Source organism: Camelus dromedarius, chromosome 18 (assembly GCF_036321535.1).
Source record: "Camelus dromedarius isolate mCamDro1 chromosome 18, mCamDro1.pat, whole genome shotgun sequence".
NCBI classification, from domain to species: Eukaryota; Metazoa; Chordata; class Mammalia; order Artiodactyla; family Camelidae; genus Camelus; species Camelus dromedarius.
The window spans coordinates 1420476-1440544 of NC_087453.1; the positions used below are offsets into that span (position 1 = coordinate 1420476).

At 54.9% G+C, this 20069-nt stretch overlaps 1 protein-coding gene across 9 annotated transcripts in view; it reads right to left on the reverse strand.

The window, feature by feature from the left end:
* OSBPL2 (oxysterol binding protein like 2) overlaps positions 1-18063 on the reverse strand; it is a 36308-nt gene extending 18245 nt beyond the window's left edge. For 5 of the 9 annotated variants that reach the window (XM_064496940.1, XM_064496935.1, XM_064496936.1 and 2 more), the window contains exons 1-2: positions 17946-18063; positions 3087-3252 (exon numbers count right to left, since the gene is read on the reverse strand). In XM_064496940.1, the coding sequence (XP_064353010.1) occupies positions 3087-3123 (37 nt within the window). In that variant the 5' untranslated portion in view covers positions 3124-3252; positions 17946-18063. Of the gene's footprint in view, positions 1-3086; positions 3253-12222; positions 12242-12570; positions 12665-13059; positions 13173-17945 lie in introns of those variants that run through there. The other 4 variants (XM_064496938.1, XM_031433504.2, XM_064496933.1 and 1 more) reach the window with 3 other exon arrangements.
* Between the last annotated feature and the right edge of the window lie 2006 nt (positions 18064-20069).

Consider the following 20069-nt stretch of genomic DNA (forward strand, 5'->3'; position numbering starts at 1 on the left):
TTCACCGCTGTGGTCAGTGACCCGCACCCCGTGGGGCGTGCCACCTCTGCAGGGTCCAAACCTAACTCCTGGCTGCAAGGCCCTCCTCCTCGGCACAGGGCCTGCGGTCACACTGCATTAGGTCCTAAAACACAAGCCACCGCTGCAGCTTCTAACCGAGCACCCGGCCCCCCCGCAAACACGGCCAGACCCAAGCAGACCAACGAACGGTAACCGAGCGTAAATGGGTGGTTTGAACTGAGAGAGCTCTGGGTGCAAATGGAAAATTGAGAGAAATGAACTGATGGGACTCGTGTGAAACAGTCGTGGGGCCTCCCGGCCAGCACAGCCCCAAATGAGTCACACCTCCCACACCCCTTGTCCACCAGGAGGGCCTCCCTCCAAGCACCCGGCGGCTCTGGGGAAGAGGAAGCCGTGTCCCCTCCACCCACCCCGGCCCGTACAATTGCCCGGACACTCAAGTTCTGCTCCCCAGCGCCCGCCGGGGCGGGGCTCCTGGCGGCTTCACAAGGAGGCTCTCATTCCACAGAGAGGAAGGCCAGGCCCAGGAGGGTGACTGTCGTCAGACACAAAGCGTAAACAAACTTGTCGCTAATAAACCTCCCTGAGAAAACACAAGAATACCTTCTTTCACGTATTCTCTACTGACAAGATTCACAAAACTCACATACTGAGATCTGTTACACAATAATTCTGAAAGGAGGTCTTAAAGATGAATCTCTTCACTGATGAACGCTTTCTGAAACAGCCGCCACCTCTGGTCTTGCTACCTAGCCGAAAAGCGGCAACTGCTAACCCCGTCGAAGCGAGCCCGGACCGTCTCCGGCCTGAGGGAGCTCCGTCCTCCAGCCCTGCACACCGCCCTGCACTGGCATCCCTGTCCCCCACGCCGGCTTGGGGCCGACCCCCTGGGACGTTGTTAAGAAGAAAGTTCATTTACATCACAACCCCAGCATGTGCCCAGGACACAAGGCAGCGCCTCCCTGACAAGCACGTTGAAGTCTTGTCTCTGACGAAGCCGACGCTCCGGGACAGTCTAAATGTCCTGATACACAACGGGTACTTACCACAGAAAAAGAGAGACCACAGACAAGCCAAGGAGAGACTCGGCACCATCTGTGATCTGATCACCGGGAGACGCGCTGCTGACAGGCCAGTCTGAACTTCTATCTCCCTTAATCTGGACGTATTTTTCCTGCACTTTAAAACTTGGTTCTTGGAGGACAACTGCCTATGAAGCCACTCATTTAATAACTGCAGGGTTTACTTCTTCCTCAGAGTATCAGACACAAAGTGTCAGTACTAGTCGCAGAGCAAGATCAAGTCCACAGACGACGAAGCCAGGGCTCTGCACCTCACGCCGGTGTCTCACTGCACTGGGAGACTGAGTGTTCTTCGTCTTTCTACTGTTTGTTTTGAAACCAAAGGACTGAGGTGAGAAGTATTTTCACCAAGACAATTTCAGGAGACAAATTATTTTCACCTCCATCTCAGGGACACACGGGGGCCCTGCCGTGGGAGAGGCGGGGGTGGAGCTCACTGACACACCGCACGACAGGTGCTCAGGTCCCCCCGGGGACCACCTCGGGAAGGAGTTCAGAGACGTTCAGGAGTGTGGCTTACACTGGCTCCCGGGTGAAAGGGAACTGCCCCAGGGCCCCTAGGAGAGAGGGACACACTGCGGCCGGGCTAGCTCGGTCTCAGACGTGGGAGCCCCACAAGGTGCCATTCCCAGACAAGCACCCCGCCTGGTGGGAACTCAGCTGCAGACGATTACCGGTGAGCGTGCAGGTCAAACAAACACGCTTCCCAGGAAAACACACGCACGAGGAGCACGTCAGCTGTGAAGTCACGAGAGGTGACTTACTAGCTCAGCCTCTGAAAACAGTGGGGAGCCCAGTGCCTGCTCCTCCTGGGGTTTCAGACAAGAATAAGTCAGCATCTTCGGCTGCCAGTCCAGCGACCTGCTCCGACCCTTCGATCGGAAGAAGCATGCCTGACAGATGACACAGGACCCGGAGCTCGGGGACCAGGATCCACAAGACAGGCGTCCCAGCAGGGACAGCAGAGTGTCCAGGGAACAGGGACAGGGACCAGGAAAGAGCCTTCTGTTGTGCTGGGCACCAAGCCATTTTGGCAATAAGTGCGGACATGCCCGTGTGCCTGCACGTGGAAAGAAGGTCACTAGACACCTGGTGGCAGCAGCATCTCAGAGCTGGTGCGTCTGTGCCCGACCCCAAGGAGGGAGGGGCTCAGAGTCTCCTGAGGTCCCCTCCCACCAAGAGCAGCCCCTCAACAGAAAAGGCAAAGTGATGCTCCTATGCTGACGAGGGAGGATGGGGGGCAGACAATGGGTGGCCGTCTTGAACGTAAGAGTTTGGGGGTCCCTGTGGTCACCTGCCCCGCAGGCTGGTTCACGGCTTCTCCCCGGTGACGGGAGGGGGAGGGGCAAAGGGGCTATTCTAAGCCAAAGTCAACGGACCCACCCAGCCTCTCCTTCCCCTGCCGGCCCTGCCACCCACACGCAAGCAAAATGCCCGCTCCGCCACACTCTCTTCTCCACCAGGCTCGACACCAGCACTTCACGTGGTGTGTGAAAAGCAAAGCAGAAATGAACTTTGAGACAGTATGAGCTGCTGTAAAAGCAAATCAATTTACTATCTGGGGGGTACTTTACTATTTTGGTGTACTTTGGTATACTCTAATAAAGTAGCTACTTGCAAAACAAGATACAGTTATAATGCAAGAAAACAAGTTTTTAATCATTAAGTATAAATAATATAAGAATGCTGACCATCTCACTTAGGAACCAAATAAAAATACTTATATCCCAGGGCAACTCTTTTAAAGATTAAAACACAATTGTTCTCTCTTGTTATTTCCTGTGGTCCAAAGTTGAGGCTTTCCCCCCCCAATCTGGGATACGGCACAAGCTTTTACTAAAACGCGGTGCCTGGGAACACGTCCCCTCTTGTCCACACGGCTTCCCTGCGCACTCCTCACGTCCGCAGGCTAAGTCTCAGGCCCCAAACGGAGGGCTTGACGCTCAGGACTCTCTCTCTGAACCAGCATCTCTCTCCACTCACCTGTGACGGCGTCAAAGAATTCCTCCTCACCGTTCATCCTTCAGCAGCCAGGCTCCCCCGCCGCCTGATCCGTGGGCGTCTACTGAATCATTGTACTGGATCCACGTCAACAGTACGAGAAACGTCGCGCTATTTTGAGGGTAAAAATCCGATGGGCACTGGAGACCTATGAGGGGAAAGACATTTTGGTGTAATTAGCTTTCAGAAGTTTTACAGATTAGAAATATTTAAAAATACTCATTCACCATTCCTGAAGTCAATCTCGATTACACCCAAGCAAAGAGGTGAAATGAATGCTCTCCTGCGAGAGGAAACAGGCGCGATATTTGTGTCCATCAACGAGAAGCGGTCAACACGCCACCGTCGTCTAAAGGGCCACTGTCCACAGCGGAACAAAACGACGGTACGACCCATCTGGGGAGTCACGTGGGTGGCTCGAGAGGCGGCTTAGCCACAGGGCGGCGTCCACACGCCGGGGCCCCCGCACTCCTCAGGAGGTTTTGCTGAAGGTCACTTGAAGGTCACTGCAAATCTTTACCAGAAGCTGGAACAAGTGGTTACTAATAAATGCAAATTTATGTTAAAACACTTATTTCACATGGACCTTAAACCAATTTTCAACTCTAGAGAATTAAGGCCGCTGTGTAAGTTAGCTGTTACAGCATAAACTGTAATCAACTCAAATTTTCTCAAAATTATTTTAGCTCAATATTTTAGTAGAACTCATGCATAGGAACTCCTCCCACCACAAAGAGCAATAGTTCAGAAATGGCAAGAGACTGAAGGAAAAGGTCACCTTGCCCCAAAAGGTCTTTTTATGATATTTAATTGTGTGAGCAACATACCAAGGGGGCCAGAGCTCTCCACGCCCTTCGGAGGGCAATGAGGAGCAGGCGGCCCCGAGGGGCATGTGCCCTGTCCTCGGAGTGGCCGCATGGTGCTCGGTGACGCCTGCACATCGCTGTCTCTGGGCTCCGTCCTGAGCATGTGGCCCCGTCTCCATCACACGACAACTGGCACTCAGTGACACCGCTCCTCCTCCCCGGAAAGGCTCTCTGAGTTCCCCGTCTCTCCCCCACCTTCTCAGCCAGCCCAGCAGAACCAGACACACGCGCAGCCTCTGGGCGCACCCGTACAAAGTCTCATTTCCTAGTCCTCAGTTTGGGTTTTTTGTTTTGGGTTTTTCTATTCTTCTCTTTTTGCAAATTAAAGAAGGTGTTATTACTTATGTCTGATTCCTCTCTGACACGACAGGTCCCATCTACAACATCTAGCTACACACTTTGCCTCTAGGAGCCCCCGAAAGGAATCAGGGTTCCCTGGAGGAGAAAGGCTGAATCCAGGGCTGGGACCCCCCCTCAAGGCAGCAGGAAGCTGTCAGAACCACCGGGGTCAGGGCAAAAGGCTGAGACGAACCTACAGAGGCTCCCACTGCAACCTATCTGAGCACCACAACCTGCCAGGGACCAAATGTCCCACATGCTTAAGTCCCTGAGTGCAGAGATGTGGAAAAAAATTAACTGGTCACCAACGGACAATGCCAACACACTCTTTTGAAAACCTAGACACAACAGGAATGCATTGTGCCTTCAAGCTGCCTTTCTGCGCAGGTCTCTGTACAGGCCACGGAGTGGAGGTGGGCGGGCTGCCTTATAAAGCCATCCTGCCCATCGATGCAGGAACCAGGGAGCGTGCGGGTTGCAGTGCGCAGCACTGACCAAGTTCCGCATCTGGGCACCCACCACCCTTGGCTGTGCCACCACAAGACCTGGATGCACTCTGCGTGCCAGGTGGGGGGGAGGGGGGTGCAGCCTGCCTCCTACGAAGGGGTCCTGCCCAGAAAAGCAAGCCACAATCTGGCCCTCCACCAACTGGAACCCCAACTCAAGGAACAGAGGACAGAGGAATGTGTTCAACTCCACCACTGGGACGTGCTGGCTAGACGGGACCCTGGGAAAGTCTACAGGGCAAAACCCAGTGTCTTCAGCCACTAAGTCACAGAGGAGAAAAAGCACATGGCAGGGGGTGGGGGGTAGGTCACGAGGCTGGAGGAGCTGGTAGTCCCGCGGGGGTGCCCAGGTCACGTTAACTCACGTCCCACTGCCTCCGGGGGAACAATCAGCAACAGGAGACAGGACAAGACCTGGGTCCCTCAACAAATAAATGAGGAAGGAAGCAGCGCAACGGAGGCGAAGGGACACCCCATCATCTCTGTGGATGCGCACACGTCCAGACTCACACTTTGAACACCTGCAGTTCACTGTGTGTCCTAACTGTGTTTTTCAGAAGAGCCTTCACCTTTCAGAGCTACACGCTGGAATACGCACGGGGAGGCAGTGCCGTGGCCAGGATTCTCCTCACAGTGACTGCAGAGGGTGACAGGGCGACTCACGGGATGAGCCGGGCCACGAGCTGGTGAACAGGTGAGGCTGGAAATGGGCTCGCAGGGACCAGTGCGCTATTCCGCCTGCTTTTCTGTATGTTTAAGATCCCCCACAATGAAAGGCGTCTTAAAAGTCACAGTATTTTCCTTTCTCATTCCTGTCCTCACCCACGACAAAAATACTGCCGTGAAAAGTAAATGAATCAAAACACATAGTAAGTCTCTAAAATGAGGGTGTAAGATGTCAGGCTGGACCAACACTGAAGACAGACTTGGCTGACAAGTGGGACCGCGACCCGGACATGGCCCTGGCGTCGCTGCCCGGGCCCCCACCGAGCAACTGAGCCCCGTTCGGGGAGGCCGCTCCCTTCACGCCACCCGCGCCCCGAGGTCGAGGCCAAAACCCCCACGGCAGCCGTCAGAGTGCGCGCCCGCAAGCTCCAGGTGAGCTGCACACGGCCTGCAGGTGATTCCTGGGAGGGTCACCTCAGCTGCCACACGCATTCTTTTATTTTGCGAGTAAAAACACCCACCACTGCAGAGCATCAACACAGAGCAACAGTGATCTCGTCTGTCCAACAGGAATGAATGCCAGTCCTGGGCTGCTGAGGGAGGGAGGGGTGGGCAGGCAGGGGTTCACCCCCGACCCCACCCCTGTGCGGGGCTCCCCCTTCCAACTGCAGGGAGTGCTCCCTCCCAGCCTCCTCGGGAGACACCAGCCCAGGACACCCACCCCCCCAATCGCTTCCAGTTCCACACAAGGTGCCTGCCCGCCCCGCCCAGAGCCCCATCCTGCGCCCTTCAAGATGCCCACTCCGACTGCTGTCCCATACTTCCAGGACCCAGCTCAAAACACCAAACGTCCCAGCAGCACCTACACGAGTGTTTGCACTCAATTCTGACAAACCCATCTTTACGTTTTCTGGGAAAAACAGGCCTACTAACTTAGGAGTAAGGACTGGCTAAGGGACCGGGGCTTCATCTCCAGGGCCAACTCACTCGAGAGTCAAATTGCACGTTATTTCCCTTTTTATAAAAAATGGGCATGGCGACCTAGACGGGGTCTTCACCACGTACAGAATATGGAAATTTGGAAATTCTGAAACCACTTTTGCAGTTAAATATCAACTCTGAATATAAATTGCTCAAAATAACATAAATTCTATTTAGTAATTTAAATATACATTAACAAGCGTCAACCAGACAGAAGTAAAGAAACGGAAGACTCGAGCAATGCAATCAACAAGCAGTCTGACAGACGCACACAGAGCATACTGCCCCACGACAGGGCACGCTTCCTTCAAGCGCACATGGGACCTTCTCCAGGACAGACCCCGTGCCAGGCCACAGATTATACCTCAAGACATCTGAAGAGCCAGACGTCACACAAAGCATCTTCTCTGACCATAAAGGAGTGAGTCAGAGATCAATAAAAGAAGGAAAACTGGAAAACTCACAAAGTTGTGGGAAGTAAATAACACACTCTTCAACAACCAACAGAGCAAAGAAAAGAATTACAAGGGAAATCAGGAAACCCTTAGAAACAGATGACAATAAAAACACACCACACCAAAATGCATGGGATGCAGTGACAGCAGTGCCAAGGGGAAAATTTACAGCTACCAGTGCTTACATTAAAAAATAAGACAGATCTCACTCAACAACCTGACCCTACAACTGAAGGAGGCGGGGAAGAAGAACAAACACCAAAGCCAGCAGAAGGAAGGCAGGCACACGGATAGAAAAGCAGAGAAGATCAATGAACCCGAAAGTTGGTTCTCTGCAAAGACCAGCAGCAGGCAAATGGACGAAGAAAAAAAATAGAATGTTCAGAAAGTTAAAGTTATAAATGCAAGTGGGGACATTACTACTGATTCAGCTGAAATAAAAAGGATTGTAAGTACAACCCCCAAAGCTGAATAACCTAGATGACATGGACAAACTCCAGAGACATGAAAGCTGCTAGACTAAGCCCCAGAGAAACAGAATTCTATCCGAACAGCCCAATCAGTAATCAGATCTCACAACAAAGAGAAGTCCTGGACCCAGTGGCTTCGCGGGTGAATTCTACCAATCACGGACAAACACACACCAGTTCTCCTCAAACTTTTCCAGAAAATCAAAGAACAGTAAACAAACACTCCCTCACTTATTCAACGGGGCCACTGTAGTCCTGACACCAAGGCCAGACGCCGACATTACAAGAAAAGGAAACTACAAACCAGCCCCCCTCACGGACACAGGTGCAGAAAGTCCTCAACAAAACACTAGCAAACTAAACACACTGAACACACTCAGCAGCGCACTACAAGGATCCACACGCCATGGCCAGACGGGGTTTACTGCTGGAACGCAAAGATGACTCAACGTATGAAACCCAGTTGGCACAACAGATCAAAACCACAGGGTCGTTTCAGTAGATGCGGAAAAGTCATTTGACAAAATTCAACGCCTTTTCGTGATAGAAACATTTGACAAATTAGTAGTAGAAGGACCACTACAACATAACAAAAGCCACAGACGAAAAACCAGCAGCAAAGCTTTTCCTCTAAAATGAGGAACAAGGCGAGGATGCCCGCTTTCTTCAGTTCTATGCATTGTAGCACTGCAAGTTCCAGCCTGAACGACTCGGCAAGAAAAAGACATAAGAGTCACCTAATTCGGAAAGAAAGAAGTAAACCTGTGTTTGCAGATGATAAGATCCTACGTAGAGAAAACCTTAAAGATTCCACCAAAAAAAGAGAAAACAACATTAGAATAAACAAACTCAGCAAGGCAGCAGGACTCAAACATGAGACGCAGAAAGCAGCCGCGTTTCCATGCACTAACAACGAGCGACCTGAAGAGGGGATTCCAAACAATTCCACTCACAACAACATCTAAAAGAATAAAATACTTAGGGATTAACCGAGGTGGTGAAAGACTGAAAACCGTAAGACGTTACTGAAAGAAACCAAAGAAGACATAAGCAAATGGAAACACACCCCAGGTTCCTGGGTTGGAAGACTGAATATGAAGATGTCAGTACTGCTCTAAGCAATCTACAGATTCAACACAATCCCCCTCAAAGCCCCAAAGATGCTTTTTGCATAGACAGAAAAACCCATTCTAAAATTCACATGGACTCTCAATGGCCCTGGAAGGGGAAAAACAATCTTGAAAAAAGGAGAACAAGGCCAGAAGACTCCCACTCCCTGATTTCAAAACTTACCACAAAACTACAGCAATCAGAGAGTGCGGCGCAGGCACACAGACAGACAGGCAGCCCAGAGAGCCCAGAAGTCAGCTCCCACATGTAAGGGCAAGTGACTTTTCAGAAGGGTGCCAAGGCCATTCAAGAAGGAAAGGACTGTCTTTTCAACAAGTGGGGCTGGGAAACTGGATATCCGGGTGCAAAAGAAAGAAGCTGGGTCCTATCTGACACCACATATAAAAACTAACTCAGAATGGATCAAGGACCTAAATGTAAGACTTAAGACTATATAACTCTTAGAAGAAAACACAGGGCAAGCGTTCACAACTCTGGACTTGGCAGTGGTTTATCGGATAAGACACTAAAAGCAGAGGTAATTAAAGAAAAGTTAGAAAAATCGAGCTTCATGAAAATTTTCAAAATTTGTGCCTCAGACACTATCCACAGAGTACAAAGGCAACCTCAGAATGGGAGAAAATATTTGAAAATCATACATTACATACATACAAGATTAATATTCTGAATATATAGAGAACTCCAAAAACTCAATTATTAAAAAAAAAACCAACCTGATTCAAAAATGGGCAAAAGACTTGAACAAACATTTCAGCAGAGAAGATAAACCAATGGCCAATAAGCACATGAAAAGATGCTCAACTCACTAATCACCAGGGAGCTGCAGATCAAAACTATCATGAGAGACCACCTCACACCCAATCAGGATGGCTACTATCAAGAAAACAGAAAATAAGAAGTTTGGGTTAGGATGTAGAGAAACAGGAACCCTTGGGCATCTCTGGTAAGAACGTAAAACGGTACAGCTGCTGTGGCAAATGGTATGGCAGAACATCAAAAAATTAAAAATAGAATTACCATATGATCCAGCAATTCCACTTCTGGGTAGCTACCCAAAAGAACCAAAAGCAAGGTCTCGAAGAGATATTTATATACCCATGTTCATGGCAGCATTGTTCACAAGAGCTTAAACTTGGAAGCAACCCAAGTGTCCATCCGTAGAAAAACACATAAGCAAAATGTGATCCAGACATACAGTAGAATGTTATCCAGCCTTAAAACAGAAGGAAATCCTATTACACGCACAGATGAACCTTGAGGACATCATGACCAATGAAACAAGCCAGATACAAAAAGACAAATATTGTGCGACTCCACTTACATTCAGTCCCTGGAGAAGCCACATTCGCAGACACCGAGAGCAGACGGTGGCTCGGGGCGGAAGGAGGGGACTCGGGCACTCAGTGTTTCACGGCAAAGGCTTCCGCTTCCCCAGGTGCAAGGGGCTAAGGGGCGGACAAGCGTGTAGACACCACTGAACCGCGCGCTTAAAACGGTCAAGACGGCAAACTTCACGTTACGTGTATTTTACCACAATTTTTGAAATTAGAAAAAATTACATCAGCAAGTAGGACAAATAAGAAACAGACAGCTGCGCACAGAGCTCAGCGTGCTGGTGCCAAACTTGCCATCACTGGCCAGAGAGGACAAGCTCCCCCGGCCCCAAACCTACACGACACCCCAGCCTCGGCGGTGCTTCGCCTCCTGCCAGGTGAAGGAAAGCAGCTTCAACGTTCCAGCTCGCTCCCACCAGCAAGGGCAAGGAGGCCGAGGGAGACCGGGACCGCAGAGCTACAAGGGCAGCTGCCCGGGGGGAGGCGGGTTGGGAAACTGAGGGAGGGGGTGGGGAAGAACCGGCCAGGAACCCGCAGAGAGAAGACGCCACGAGGCCTGGTCCCGCCCCCTCCCCAGGGAGCAGGCGCCCCACGGGCACTGCAGGTGAGACCTGCTGAGGGCCTCGGCCCAGAGGCAGGCGACACTGTCTGGACACCTTCTCAAGCCACCGGACGCATGAAACTGGGTTTCTGTCGGACACAAGTCAGAAACAGAAGCCACCACACTCCCCCAACCCCCTGCACCCCTCAACAGCACAGTCCATCGGTCCATCCGCCAGGCTCTCACTGCCCCGCAGCTCTTAAGGTCAAGGCCAAACCCTTCCCAGAAACAGACAAGCGCGCACACAGGACGGCAGCACAGCAGCGGTGGGCACAAGGCCAGCCGGCGACGGAACAAGCCAAGGCACCGCCACACCCCCACAGGGCTCTCCTTCCCTGGGAGCAGCCTGGCAGGGTCCAATCTGGCCTCATCCCCTGAGGGGCCTGTCAGACCCCAGAAAGACGGGACAGAGATGCTTAAACGTCACTGGAGCACACAGCTGTTCCCCGCAGTGCCCACCAAGAACGTGGAATCACGTCACTTGTGAGTGTGAAAACCACTGGTATCAGGAGGAATTGAAGAACCGAGGGATGGGATGGGCACATTAAATGGGGAAAGTGAAACCGAGGCGGCTGGGTGATGGGACTACACCCTGGGGCAAAGCCGGCGGGAGAGAAGGGCGGACAGGGCTCCCCAAGGAAGGCGGGAGGCCCGGGCCCACCAGTCCTGGGGCCCCCTGGAGGCCGCACCCCACTCCGCACCGCAGTGCCACCATGGATGGACGGCGCTTCCTGGCCACAATGTCTTTGTGGTCACCGATTTTTCAGTGTTTTTGTCTTGAGACCCCTGCTTAGCCAAGGGAGCCCACCTGCCACCTAGAGGCCTCAAGAGCCTTGTCTTACTCGGGGAAAGAGCCCAGCTTCTTTCGTTTTTTTTAAAAAAAAAAAAAAAGTTGAGTCTGTTTCCAAAGTCAGATTTTAGAGTCGCACTGCAGAACCCCGAGCCGCGCTGGAAACGCTCTAACCTGCAGAGGCCCCAGGCCACAGGTGGCTCGGAGCACTCGCAGCGCGGCTTCCGTGGAGGCTGGCGCTACAGTGCTGACTGGCTGAATTCCTCCACTTACGGGGACCAGGTGGTGGGTGGCGTCCACCCCAGACAGGGTGTTCTAGGGCCCCACTGGGCGGGGCCACCCGAGGGGCTCTAGGAAGCTCCAGGGGCCCCCCAAACGGAGGGAGGCAGCCACAGACAGAGCAGGCAGGGCCGGCCTTCCACAGACCAACCGCGGGCCCAAGCACACGTCAGGCCAAACCCACTCACTATTCTTATTTCTAAAACCACCTGGTTCTCTTGACTTGCACTCACTGAAACATGCTTCTTGCTAACTGCTGAGGAAAGGTCCGGCCTTCATATTCCTGTAACTGTAAAAGCCTAGTGGGCGAATCAAATGAACACCCCCAACTCTATCCACAGCAAAGCCTTCTAAATGCCTTCTAAGTGACTGCCCCTGCAGGGCAGTCATTCACATGCGTGTCCCGGTGACCAGGGGGTGGGGGGCGAGAGTGGCCTTTGGGACACTGGTTCCTTAGACTCGAGAGAAATCTGGTCCCGTCCAGTCGCGCCTGAGGCCCCATCAGAGCCGCTCTGAGGGCAGAACAGGCAGGTGTGTGTTTTCTGTCTATGCAGCTTTACCGGGCTCGGCTGTCTGCAAGGCTGCCCGACGCCGCAGGGACCTGAAAGGGTCCTCACTGAGGGCTGCGTGTCGGCGTGGGCCCCCAGGAGGCCCAGCCTGAGAAGCCCCCTGTCCCATCCTCACCAGCGAGCAGGCTTACCTGTCAGCGTGCGAACTGGCCGGTTTGGCTTGGGGTTCAGGCGAGAAACTGAAAGTTTCCAGACTTGAGGTAGGTAAATGAACCTCTCCTGCTTTGTAAACAGCCACACTAATCGCCCGCTGTTTACCATTCCCCACCCCAACAGGGCGGCCCAGAAGGGCAGGCACAGGGCAAACCAGCCCGGCCACGGGAGTGGCCGCTGGAGCCACACTTCCTTCTGGGGCTCAGCAAGCAGGAGCCTAGAGCCCCTGTCCCTGTCCCCGACCCCATCCACAACATGGTCCCTCGAGTCCCGTGCCTCCCCTGGACCACAATGCCCACTACGCAACGGTGAGACCCAAGACACACCCCGCGCCGGGAGGAGTTCTGGAATCCAGTGTAGGGCCGAGGCGAACGGATGCTCTTCTGGGCAAACACGTTTGTTTGCATCACCCTCCTCTTTCTGTAACAGGGAGTAAAGTGGAGCAGTTTAAATGCAGTCCGAGGGTGGGGGGAGAAAGTTCTAGATCGGGAGGGTGGGCTCCGTCTACACTCCACAGGGCTGTGTTCCCAGAAAACCACAGAGCGGCAGCCATGTCGGAGAAATCAGACATCCATGGGCCCCTCCCTGCGGCGTGTCCATCTCTGACAAGTGGGACCAAGGGCTGGGACGGTGTGGCAGCTGGAGAACCCGGGCGGCCCCGCCGATGACGGCCCATGCATGGAGGGGCAGGATGCTTCAGATGCCGTCTCCACCGCGCCGCATCCAGGCTGATGTCCTCGCCCCTTCTCCTGCTTGCCTCCTCCCCACCGCCTCTTGCCCAAGCGCCACCTGCCCAGGCTCCTAACCGGTTTTACCTGCTGACAAATTCATCATGCCGGCGTCACTCCCAGCCACACTTCCTGAGCACTAAGGAGTGTGGGTGCTTAAACCGAGGTCAGGGAAATCCACACATTTCTACACCGTAACCCTAAAAAGGAGAAAATTGCAAAACTCTATTGCTGTTCATTTTTGTCCCCAGGAAGATGACTCAGATTCTTCGTTCAGTTCTCTACCAGGGGTCCTTGATCCAAAATAGGTTACAACCCGCAGTGGGTCCCAAGCTCCGGCAAGCACACCAGCCACATGGGACTCATGGGAGTGCACTGCACACCGCCCGGGGCCCCCGGGAGCCTGGGTCCAGGAGACCTGGGGCCAGGCCTCAAACCCACACTTTCAACAAAGTTCCACAGGCACTTCTGGTGAGAAGCCAGGTTCAAACACCCTAACACCCAGAGACACCTCAGTGTTCAGCCCAAAGCGCACCAGCTCAGACACAGACTCTAAGGCCGTGCCGGGAGCTGCATGGGCCCGGGAGCCCCCCGACCTCCTCCCTCCCGGCGACCTGCCCGCTCCCGCCTGTGCTGGGACGTCCCCGTGGTCAGGGTCTCTCGGGAACAGGGGCACTTGGTGCCTGACCTGTCCGCGTCAGGACAAGACGGCTCTGGTTCTACCCCTCCTCCACGGTGCCTAATAAGGTGGCCCCGGGTCACGTCTGCCACGACTGGGTTCTTCGCAGTGCTCCTTCCCACTCTCCCAAGTTCCCAGGTGGGCCATCAAATCATATGCTTGCCCTGGTCTTAGGACAACAGTGGAAGTCACTGCCCAGCCAGGCACGAGGGCACTGGCACCAGGTCACAGCTGCTCTTTTCTCACGGTCCGCCTCTCCCTCTTTCAGGGAAACACAGCTCCGCCCCCACGACCGCCACTGTCCTGTGCAGAATCCGGGCTCAGCATGACTTCCCGAAAGACTCTCCCCACGCCGGGCCCCCCAGGCTCCCCGCACCAGCCCAGAACAAGCGCTCCTCTGGGCCCTGTGGGACCAGGGACCAGCCCAGAGGTCAGACGGGCCTGTCCGAGCCAGAGCCATGCAGACCACCGCCACTGCTGAGGTGACCCCAGCACCCGGGGGTGCGGGGAGGCCCAGGGCTGACGTCCAGGAGAGCGCACCGGCCCGCAGCCCTCAGCCGCGTGCGGCCCCCCACCCGGCCCCTGGCTCGGGGCCCCCGGCCAGCACTGACACTGGAGTTTGTGTCTCAGATAAATCCTGCAAGTGTCCCCGCCGAAGAAGAGAGAAAGCAGAGAGAGAGATGCACAAACACGAGGCAGCGTCCCCAGGCCTCCGCGCTGCCCAACCATGGGCCCCGCTCGCGCCGCGGGCTGGACGGCGCTTCTACCCGCAGGAGATTCCGTGGAAAGACGGGGATGCTTCGAAATTCTGCCAAGTGACCCTGAGCTCTTCTCTGAATTTGGAAAGAAAAGGAAATAAGCACCACAAAGCTCATGGACACGTCGGAGTGACCATCTCATCACGGGCGCGCGACAGAAGCTGCAGGGCCGGGCCGACGTCCACACGACGCTTCCAACCAGCGGCGACCGGGCAGCGACACCGACGCCTGGGCTTTGTCAGCAAAAACACTTAGACGGGGTCAACGTGCAGCACAGACATGAATTAATCACTGTGCGTGGAACCTGCATTTAGGGTGCCAAGCCAGAGCTAAAATGCCAACAATCCTCAGGGTTTAAGTATTTGTAAATAATCCGTCACGTTCAAATGCTAACTTCCCTTCAGTCTCAATAAATCACCCTTAAAGTGCACCGAGCTCCAGCACTAAACCCCGCCCTGCCGTCGGCCTGTAGTCCTAAACCCTCAGCTGAGGCCCAGCGGGTCCCCTCTAGGCCAAGGGTCTTTTTATAAACACAAGCTCCCTTGAGGAGTCATAACTTAACAGTGTTACTGCAGCTCATTTCTAGAGAACTGCGACCCACCTACCAAAGACTCCCTTGGCTGCTCTTCGACACCACGTGCGTCTGCGACATGGTCAGGTGGGGTCAATTTCAGTGCTCTCAGGTCAGGTCTGATGGTGTCCTGAGCACCTATTACAGTACCGCACGCTCTCCACTACCTTTTCACATATATTCCTCATCATAACTCATTTTACAGGCCAAGACCCTGGAGGCAGGAGCAGACAAGTAACTTTCCTCCCATCAAAGGTAGAGAGACCCGGGCCAGAACCCGAGAGCCCCAGGCCACCTCCAGAAAGATCCATAAACTCCCCAGTGGGACACACGGGTCTCCTCAGGACCCTCACTGCTGCTTTCGCTCAAAGACGCAAGCCCTGCCCGCCTCACATCCGCCTCAGCCAAATTCCTAGGCAAGGAGGGGACCTTGGCTTTTCACAGGAGTACCAAAGAAATCAATCATTTGCAACAGACAGCTAACTCCCTGTCTGAAGGCAGTGTAAGAGTACATAAAATGTTTCAAAAACTTCCTCACCAAAAAAAGAAATGTCACTTTTGTAATTAGCTGAATGTAACAAGATTTTAAAGGTCCAGCCAATTGTAAGGACATATCCAAGACTTATTTGCTAGCATTTCCTGAAGGGCGTGAATAAGAGGCCCCAGCACGAAGGCCAGACGGCACTTAAATATTGAAATAACACTGCTCATCAAAACGTTAACCAAGAGCCTGACCACTCGGGATGCACTTGGGAGGAGAAGGGGATGCCCTAAGCGCACACTTGACGGCTGTAAGCTTTACTGCATTAAGTTCGCTCAGAACTGGTTTCAGAACTACAACCTCACGTTTTAAACTGCGCAGCTGTCCATCCGTCATCACCCCTGCTCCACCAGCTCACCCGTCTCACACAATGAGCATCAAGGACTTCACTAAGAACCAAGGAAAGGAACCGGCAGCAGGTGAGGTATTTTGGCAAAATCTCAGCCAGATGGAGAATTACTCCTTTATTTTAGCAGAAATAAACTGGTTTTATAAACATTCACACTCACAAAAAATGAAACTCTATCAGTTATATGCACTGCAAGAAACAAAGTTCTGACACACAGCAGTGCAGCACAATTAAATGTTCTAACGAAAACTGAGAATCTTGGTTTTAAAGGGCCGTAGAGAGAGGCATGCAAGAGTGTGAACTCTGGAGCCAGACTGCCTGGGTTCAAATCCCTGCACCGTAACTTACTACCGTGTGATTTAGAGACAGTCAGTTAACCTCTCTCTCCTGAGCTTCCGCATGAATAGACTAGACGTAACTAAGGACCAGCCTCGTAGGTTGTCGTGAAAGCCACGTGCATTAAGTGAGTGTGATGTGCTTGCAGCAGTCCTGGAATAACACCTGTTACTCACTGTCATCACCTTGGACAAGCGCTGTTATTAACAGAAGGCCAGGTGAGGCAGGTAGGAGAGGTAAACTCTAAGGAGACAAGTCATCCATGTGCTGAGGGTCATGTTTTACACGAGAACACGGGGCACTGTGCCGGGCAAGGAGGAAGTGTAGCCCATAAGTTCCTGTCCTCGTGGGGGTGGGGGGAAGGGAACAACTGGACACCACAATTTGGAACTGTGGCGCAATCTGGAGCACCACCAGGGACAGCTGGAGATAATCCTTTCAATTGCCCCTCTCATCAGCCCTGCCAGGTAAACAGGACGTGTCGCAGGGGAAGGAACTGAGGCCAGAAGAGATGGGATAACACTGCTCAGCGCACAAACTCATTAAGGGCCTTTGCTCTGCCACCAGGGCAAGGGGCAACCGGGAGGGGGGGGGTCCCAGGACGCCTCTGCTCCCTAGCTGTGTCCTCTCAACACCTCCAGTGGATGGAGAGGTTCTGCAGCTCACAGCCAGGCTGGCAGCGGACATTCCAAAAACGTCTGTCAAACTGAACTGAATAAGACCCCTTCTCCAGATGTGCACAGGCAGCCCGAGAGAAGGGACTAACGCAAAAGCTGCTGGCTGCCAGTCCAGGGCTTGTCCTAGACTGACCTGTCAGGATAAAAGCCCCAAGGACAGGAGCACAGCTTCCTGGGAGCTGGGAGGTGACCCTCACACTCAGGAGTGCCAGGAACATCCTAACACCCCGTTGGCTTCTTGTCCCAGAAAAACCCTGGGGAAGACTGATTTGTGATTACCCAACAGTCTTGGTCTGGGCTTGCAAAGTCTCAAGACTCATCTGCTGATTACTGAAATGTAACTGCGGAGAAAGAAGGAACCTTCTAAAAAATCAATTTATCTAATTCATCTAACGTGTTAAGTAAGGAGCTCTGGATGGTATGGATAGTCTGCTAAGGGGGACAAATTAAAAACAAAACGAAGAGCAGGGGAAGGGGTGGACACATGCGCAAAGCCCTGCAGGGCCCAGACAAACCCACAGGTGGTCGCCGGGGCGGGAGGGGACCCTGCCTTACTGGCTGAGCGCGGACACGCGGGAGAAGCCGGGGGTCGCAGCGCCCCTGCCCGGCGCGCCCCCTCACTCATCCCTGGCCGCAAAGGCGGGCTGGCAGGCGCCGGGCCCCATTGCTCCCAGCCCGACTTCCGGGTGCGGCGGCGGCCAGGCGGGCCCCGGGTCCGCAGTTGCCCGGCGACGCGGGGTCTGGGCGGCCGCCGGGGGACCCAGGCCCGCCGCACCCGCCGCCGGCCGCCCCGCCGCCCCGCCGCCCCGCCGCCCCGCCGCCCGCCGCCAACTTTTCTCCCAAGTTTCCTCGGGGCCGGGCCGCGGCCGGCGGGCGGGCGGGCGGCGGGAGGCCGGGCGGGCCGGGCCGGGGCCGGGGCCTGGCCGGCGGGCGGGGGGCACGGGTCTCCGGCTCCCCCCGGCCCGGCCCGCCTTACCGCCGCCCGCGGCCCAGGCCCGCCCGCCCGATGCCGGGCTCGGTCCCCGGGAGACGCGGGGTCGGAGTCCCGGCCGGGTCACTCACCTGGACCGCGGTCCCTCCCGCGCCGGCAGAGCCCCGCTGCCCGCCCCGCCCCCGCCCCGCAGGCCCGCGACCCACTGACACCGAGGCGGAAGTGCGGCCGGCCGCCCTGCAGACTGACAGCCCGCGCCTGCCACTCGCTGAGCCCGGCGCCGCTGCGTCGGCCGCCTCCCGTCCAATCAGCGCCCGGCCCGAGAGCCGCGCCGAGAGGCAGGACTATGCTAATCAGTCTCTAGAGCGGCACCTCCCTCCGCCCCCCGGGGATCCCGCCCACGCGGAGGAGTGACGACCCGAGCGACCAATCCAGGAATGAGTGGGAGGGGTTATGCAGATATTGACCCGAAAGAGGCGGGCCGGAGGGAGGAAGGGGCGTGGCTGGGCGAGCGGAGTTTACAAACAGTGAGTCAGGTGGCTCCAGCGCTGGCGCTGAGGCTCCGCCGGCAGGGGCCTCTGTGCCCGCGACTCCCAGCCCCAGAGGACGGGTGGAGGCTTGAGTCACCCAGAGCTGCCTCCCTCAGCTCAAGCATCTTGCAGGGCTTCCCACCGTCACCCTCCGTGCCATGCGTTTCACCGCTCACCCAAACCCGGCGCCACTTTACCTTCCGGCTGCATCCCTGACAGTTCACTCCCTTGTTTGAAATCTTTTTGCTCTCACTGACCAGCAGCGGCTCCGCGGCTAAGCCCAGAAGCTCTGGAGTCAGACGCGAGCTTCATCCTTACCTGCTGTGTGGCCGTGGGCAAGTAAACTAACCTCTCTGAGCCTGTGTATACCAAGATTTTCCTTTGCAAACCAGGTTTCTCCCATCCTTATCCCATTTGAGTCTTGGGTCTGGTTTGGGGTAGATGGAGTAACATGAATCAGGCTGCTGCTCAGAGTCACAGCGATTGGTTCAAGGGTGAGCAGGTGACCCTGTCCTGGCCAGTGAGGGTCAACCCTGGGTCTTCTGCTCAGGCCAGAGGGAAGATAGGGAATGACTCTCCCATCAGCCCACATATCTCCACAGAGCTGGGCTAAGTGGCAGAAAGATGTAAACCTGGGCCTACTGAAGGGTATCTTGTCACCATGAGGGAGGGTGACACCTGAGAATGACACCAACTCAGAGGAAAGCAAGAGCAAATAGCCCTGGGTCACCTAGAACCAGCTGCACCTTCACCAAGCTCCATCCTAGACTTCTCAGTAAAGTGAGCTGCCACATTTTCTTTTCTGCGTAAGCCAGTTTGAGTTGGTACCAAAAGCACACTGGGACCCTGGCCCCATGAGGTTGCTGACAGACTCCCCGTGATTGTGCAGCTCATTCTGAAGTTCCTGCTTGTCACTGGCTCATCCGCAAAGCGAGCCCTAGTTGGGCCCTGCCCTCCCTCCTCAGAACACGTTTCCCCTTTTCCAGCCGGGGTGTGGGGGACTGGACCATGGGTGCCTTGAGGGCAGGGGTGGGCCTTAGCTGCCTCCGTAGCCCCCATGCAGCTGCCGGTGCCTCCCGTACGTAGCAGGATATAAGCAAGTTTTCTGGGCCCAGAAAGCCAGTTGTCCCCCATCCCAGGGTCTGGCCCCAGCTCACTGGTGGACCCACTGTCAGCAGGCGCCAGAGACGTGCAGGGACTGAGAAGGAGCTCTCCCAGCCTCTGCTGAGGAGAAAAGCCCAGAGGGAGGTGGGGCCAGGCCTCAGAAACAAAGGCATTGCCATGGTTACCTCTGAAGAAACCGACTCTAGCAGGAGAGGGAAGGGTGTAGCATGCAGGCTCCCAAGCCAGGACAAGGACAAGGCCGGTTGCCACGGAGATGCCCCGCAGCTTCCCTTGTAGGCCTGGCCCGGGTCCAGCACAGGGTCCCAGAGCCACTGCCCTCCACTTCTCTCACCCTGACAAGCCTCTAAGACTCAGACCCCTGTGCAAAGGACATGCCCCTGAGGGGTTCAACCTAGCCATCATCCCTTGGCCATGAACTCCAGGAGTGAGTGCAGCATCAGACTGCTCAGGCCAGAGGAGGGGCTGGATTGGGTGAGCCTCCTTTCTGCCCACGGCCATCCTAGGCTAAGTGTGGCCATCTCAGCCCTGGCTTTGGGGGTGGGCGTGGGGTCTGATCCCAGCTGGGTCCTGCGCCTGGGATGACGGTTTATCCCCTTTAAA